Genomic DNA, 5,700 nt, shown 5'->3' on the forward strand with positions numbered 1-5,700 from the left:
ACTACCTCACACACCTCACACGCTACCTCACACACCTCCCACACCTCACGCGCTACCTCACACACCTCCCTCGCTACCTCACACACCTCCCACATCTCACACACTACCTCCCACACCTCACACGCTACCTCACACACCTCACACATCTCACGGGCTATCTCCCACATCTCCCTCGCTACCTCACACTCCTCCCACATCTCAGGGGCTATCTCCCACATCTCCCTCGCTATCTCCCACATCTCATGGGCTATCTCCCACACCTCACGCGCTTTCTCTGTGTGTTAAGATGGTATTATCGATGGTTGCTAGGCTGTTCCTGTTGCATTCTTTCAAAATATTTTTTTTTGCTCTTGATGTGAAGCTTGTTTTATTATTATTTATTGATGACTTATATTGGTTTATGAAAGTTCAGACAAGCGTGCAACCAACCAAGTATGTTAGAGATGGCCATTGTAAATAATTTACAGAAGATGAATTGCATTTTGTTGTCCAAGTACCTGTGGAGGGCACCTACCGGCAATACTTTAAGATTAGCGAGGTGTTGAGGCTTCCTTGTTTCCAAATATTGTTTAAAATGAATTAAAATTAAATGAATTAAAATAAAATATATTTTATCCTTAAGATACTCAGTCTACCCACTAAAATAAGATGAACCAAAAAAAAAGAGATTTTTTTTATTTATTTTTATTTTATTCATAGCTCAGACAAATGTATAAATGGCGTATGGCATCAAGCTTATGGTATTTTGATGTCACATGTCAGACGGCCTATAAGCAAAATGAACCCCATCTAAACACATCTCATCACCCAGAATTGGGAAGAGAGCGGGCTTATTAGACATGAGAGAGACGAAATAATATGTTAGCTTGAATTGGAATAAACAATGTCCACATCCCAATATCCGTTGGATAATAATGTTCATTTAATGAAGAATTCGCAGGTTTACAAAGTTGAACTGCAGGGTAAAATAATGGCTATGGCTTTGACAACTTTTACAACTCTGGTAAGAAACATACATCCTGTCACCCGTGCACACACTGACAAACACCAAACCACCTTAATTTATAATAACAGGTGTTTCAATTTGAGCCATAGCACCCTCTAATGGTGCAATAAAAATACATATATGTACATAATTACACATACTTCAAACATATCAGGTCTCCAAACTTGAAAACAACTGCTGCAGTTTTACTACAGTCACTGCAATTTTATAGAGAGAGACAAAAAATGACAGCAAATAAACATTCTGATGTATTTAATTAGAATAAATGTAAATGTCATATGTACAAAACTAAAAATATACATTTGTAAAAATTACCTACAAATATTACATAGTAGAAAAATAAAAAGAAATAGTGGTTCTGTAAATGTCCACAAGTGAGAATACACTAGGCCTATATGGCAACAATATTTAAACCTATTTATATGCCCCAGCCTCAACACAGGGCTGGGACAACATCCTTGTGGTTGAAGGTCAATTAAAACCAAGCCGTATCACAATCTATAAATGACAATTAGGACACTTGAATAAGCATTTTAGAAATGTGTCATTTAGAAGAAAATAACCATACCAAAATGTTGACTTACTCCAAACCAAAACTTGACTGAAAAGCCATTTCAGCCTGGTACCTGTTAAAGCCCTCAGTCTTTTGTAGCATCTTGAGGGCTATCTTGTAAATTAAAAAGAAAAACCTTTTAGATAATACGTAAAGCGCATTTACTACTATAGTCTATATTGTGCAGTGTAAAGAGTGTGTGTTTTTACCTCTGGTGTCAAAACTTCCAGAATGTAGGTAGTGTTTTCCAGGTTACCTCTGTTCAGTTTGGTAACTTCATATATTCTCTCAATTATTGCCTCAGTCTGTTGCAAATCAATTGTTACAAAATATATAAGTATATAAATATATGTGTGTGTATTATAAACATATTAAGCATTTTGCAATGTATTACAAATAGCCTATTATTGGTGGTTAGAACAGGCAAAAAATATGACAGAAAAATTTACCTGTTTTTCGCTAAAAAACATTACATTGTAAAACTTCCTCAGCTTAAGAGAAAATGCGTGATGTGAAAGTAAGTACATCCTGATTGACAATATCGTGCCATTTGTCAAGCCTTGATGCATTTTCTAGAAAGGTAAGATATGTTGCAAGATGATGAATTAAAATTGTAGCTTTATGGCTGGGTCATACAACTGCTCTTTTTATTATAATAATGTAGTTCTCACAAAATACATGGCTATTTTTTAAATAACCACATGGAAAGCACTGTAAAAGTTATGAGACTATATGAACAAAACCACTTGACAGATAACAGTATATTACAGTTATAATATAAAGCAATTCAATCCTGATTTTATCTATAATTTATAATATTTACCAAGATCTCTTCATCATCCAATAAACAGTTAACCAATAGACCCTCTTTCAGAAGTTTCAGTGTTCTGAAAGAAAAAATGTGAAATTATAAACAAGCATTGTAGGTTCATGTATGTATATATATATATATATATATATATATATATATATATATATATATATATATATATATATATATATATATATATATATATATATATATATATAGGTCCATAAATATTGGGACAGAGGCATTTTTTTTTTATTTTGGCTGGTTACCAACATTTATTCCAATTACAGTCATATAATGAATATTGGCTGAAAGAGCAAACTCTCAACTTTACTTACAGGGTATTCACATCCATATTGGATGAAAGATTTATGAATTACTGCTGTTTAATATGTAGCTCTCCCTTTTTAAAGGGGCCAAAAGTAATTGGACAATTGACTTAAAAGCTGTTTTATGGAAATTTATTGTCTGTTTTTTAAATGATTTTCTCATATATTAAGGATGTTAAAGGTCTGCAGTTGTTTTTAAGTGTGGCATTTGCATTTGGAAGCTGTGGCTTTAAACCCACATCATGTGGTTCATGGAGATTAATATATTAATATACAAACATTTTTATACTTACTTCTTAAAGGGATACTTATGATTGGTGTCACAGCCACAGCTGAATGGCGTTTTGTCTGTGACCATTTCAAGGCTGATGCCAGCACAGTCTGTGTGCAGCCAATTTTGGCATTGGTCACACTGAATCCAGTTGAGTGTTTTGATGTGTGGATGCATTTTTCTAAAGACAGAAATTGATTAATAAAATAAGTGTAACAGAATTGCACAACATATAATAATGGCATAGTTTACACTTACTTGGAATTAATTTTTTGAAACAGGCATACACTTTCTTTCTGAGCCATGCAGCTGTTTTTTGCCACACTCTTTGTTGCTTCAACAGCCTTGGGCGGAGAGTTCTTACACTGTAAAAAAATTCACTGAAATTAGAATGTTATTGCAGCTGGGTTGCCGGTAATTTACCGTAGATTTAAATTTATGTTATTTACTGGCAAGAGTTTGATCAAAGTTAAATAAATTTTAAATATTAACAAGTCTTTATCTTTACAGAATAAAACTATACAATAACAGCCTCATGCAAAGCATTCTGGGAACCAGAAATCATCATCAACCTTTTTCTGTTTTTTTTGCATCAGATTTTGTTTCCCAGAATGTTTTGCTTGATGCTGTTTTTTTAGTTTTACTCTGTAAAGACAGAGACTTGAATAAATGTTTAATGTTGATTTAACTTTGAACAAAATGTTGCCAGTAAAAAAGATTAATTTAAATCTACGGTAAGTTACCGGCAACCCAGCTGCAATTTATATGGAATTTTTTTACAGTGTACAGTTATTTCTTACATCCTTTATTCTGTGCATTATGTTGTGTTACTTTGTGCATCAAACACAATTTAAAATAACTTGTGTGCCTGTTTATTACCTCAGATTGTATATTTTTTACCATGCTTGTGGCATGGTAAAGCCGAAGGTGTCTCAGTTGTTCAATGTGCAGCATTTCATGATTCATTTTAATATTTCTGGCTTCCATCTCCGCTACCTATTTAAATAATAATTGAGGAAAATTATGTATTCATAAAACATTAAGAATATGACTATGTGCAACAAGCTAACTGCTAACAACACTGCTAACTCACTGTGCAAACAAAAACCCCACAGTTCCTTCCATCATCTCTATGCCATTGCTGTGGATAGGTTATAGTCCAATCATTCAAGGAGCCAACATTTCTAAATGCATTTCTAAAAACATAACGTACAATCAAAATATAAGTATTTATTAATTAATTTAAAAATGTAATATACATTAATGAGCAATACTGAGAAATGAATATTACATTAAAGTATTACCTTAGAATTTGCATGTCTGGCTCTGAAATGGTACGGGATACACCAGTGTTGTCATACACCCTAATATCTTGCTTGGGGATGTCAAATACCTGTAAAATTACATTAATAGTCATATTGTAGAGAGCAAAAAATGTCTTCCCAGTGATCTCTATCGCAATACAAAATATATGAAGCAGCACAAAATTCTTGTCATTACTTAAAATTGAGAACATTTTTAAAGAATTGCACAATATTGTGGTACTAACCCAAAGAATGAAGTGGCAGCCCTTTTCTGGGTTATTTTCGGCACCGACAACCCTAGGCAAAAGTATTTTTTGTATCTCTGAAGCATTCTTAAGGAAACAAACAAACAAAAAACATTAAATTGTGGGACAGGAAATGATATTACTTTTATTATTACTAACTATTTGGGTTGATGCACAGGGAGGAGTATTGTAATATTATAATAGCATTTTAAAATACCTCAAGATCTTTCAAATATGTATCCAACACCATTTTATGTGCATTCCAGTTTCTGTACCACATAATATATGTGTCAGTGTTCAAAGCCACCACCTAAAAAGAAATAATAATTCACAACATTACAACAGTAATACATGGTGTTGTCTTAATATATCAAAATCTAAATGTCACAGAAAAGTCATAAGTTGTAAATTACTTACATCCTTGTTCTCTTGACATATTTGTGCAATTCGGCAATTTACAGCCTTTAAAGCAAAATAAATTGGTATCTGTTAAGCTTACTGTACACTCATCATCCAGATGCATGTCAGTATACAGATATTCAGTATGTAAATAACACTATAACCAATACTTTTAAACATTCATACATTGTCCTCTAGCCAAGGCATTGCTGTGCTACTGCTGTCATTCAAGAGATGAGGGGGGAGGACAGATTTCACATCTTTCAGATACAAAATGGCATATGGAGAAATTCTGGAGATGACATCTTTATCTTCCCTCTGTGAAGCATAAAGCTCCAAGATTGTCTCCTAATATTTTTAAAGAAAATTTGAATGAAAAGATCATTAATAGTTGAATTATATATTGGCATAACTGTTGAACTTGATCATGTTGATGGTTGTAAGTGGTGTGAAGCATGTTACCTTATGTCTCTGATCAATTTTGAACATTGACACAGAAAATTTGCTCCCTTCCTCAGATGTGCTGTCCAGTTCTGCTGGGGCCTGTGTTTCAACAGGTCTTGTATATGTTTCTGTAGTCCTGTATGTAGTTTCTGTGTAAGAAAAGCTTGTGTCACACCAAAAATTACAAAACAACTATATTTACTGAAATAAAACTGTAAAGAGACAATAATTAGCATGTAATCTTCACATTCTTACCATTTTGTCCAAATTCTACTTTGCCATATAATCCAATGTGCACCTCCAGTAATGTCCGCTTCTGCATTTCTTTCAAAAATTGC

The 5,700-nt window shown here is 33.4% G+C and overlaps 1 protein-coding gene across 1 annotated transcript; it reads right to left on the reverse strand.

Annotated features, from left to right (window-relative positions):
* Window positions 1-1,180: 1,180 nt before the first annotated feature.
* LOC135758564 (uncharacterized) lies at window positions 1,181-5,041 on the reverse strand. Its single transcript, XM_065273100.2, has 13 exons — window positions 4,937-5,041; window positions 4,737-4,829; window positions 4,520-4,606; window positions 4,275-4,363; window positions 4,064-4,166; window positions 3,850-3,966; window positions 3,229-3,314; window positions 2,993-3,151; window positions 2,383-2,446; window positions 2,009-2,131; window positions 1,769-1,864; window positions 1,591-1,673; window positions 1,181-1,504 (listed from the first exon to the last, which is right to left on the reverse strand). The coding sequence occupies exons 2-13, from the start codon at window positions 4,797-4,799 to the stop codon at window positions 1,498-1,500; spliced, it is 1,077 nt and encodes a 358-aa protein (XP_065129172.2). The 5' UTR covers window positions 4,800-4,829; window positions 4,937-5,041; the 3' UTR covers window positions 1,181-1,497.
* Between the last annotated feature and the right edge of the window lie 659 nt (window positions 5,042-5,700).

The sequence above is a fragment of the Paramisgurnus dabryanus genome, chromosome 15 (assembly GCF_030506205.2).
Source record: "Paramisgurnus dabryanus chromosome 15, PD_genome_1.1, whole genome shotgun sequence".
In the NCBI taxonomy this organism is placed as follows: domain Eukaryota; kingdom Metazoa; phylum Chordata; class Actinopteri; order Cypriniformes; family Cobitidae; genus Paramisgurnus; species Paramisgurnus dabryanus.

Bases quoted from the DNA above. Each gene is read 5' to 3' on its own strand.
- LOC135758564 (XM_065273100.2), bottom strand. From the start codon at position 4,799: ATGTGGTACAGAAACTGGAATGCACATAAAATGGTGTTGGATACATAT. The intron at 4,364-4,519 runs GTTAGTACCACA...GTAATTTTACAG, and splicing joins GCTGCCACTTCATTCTTTGG to GTATTTGACATCCCCAAGCA. The intron at 2,132-2,382 runs GTAAATATTATA...TTACCTTTCTAG, and splicing joins TGGATGATGAAGAGATCTTG to AAAATGCATCAAGGCTTGAC.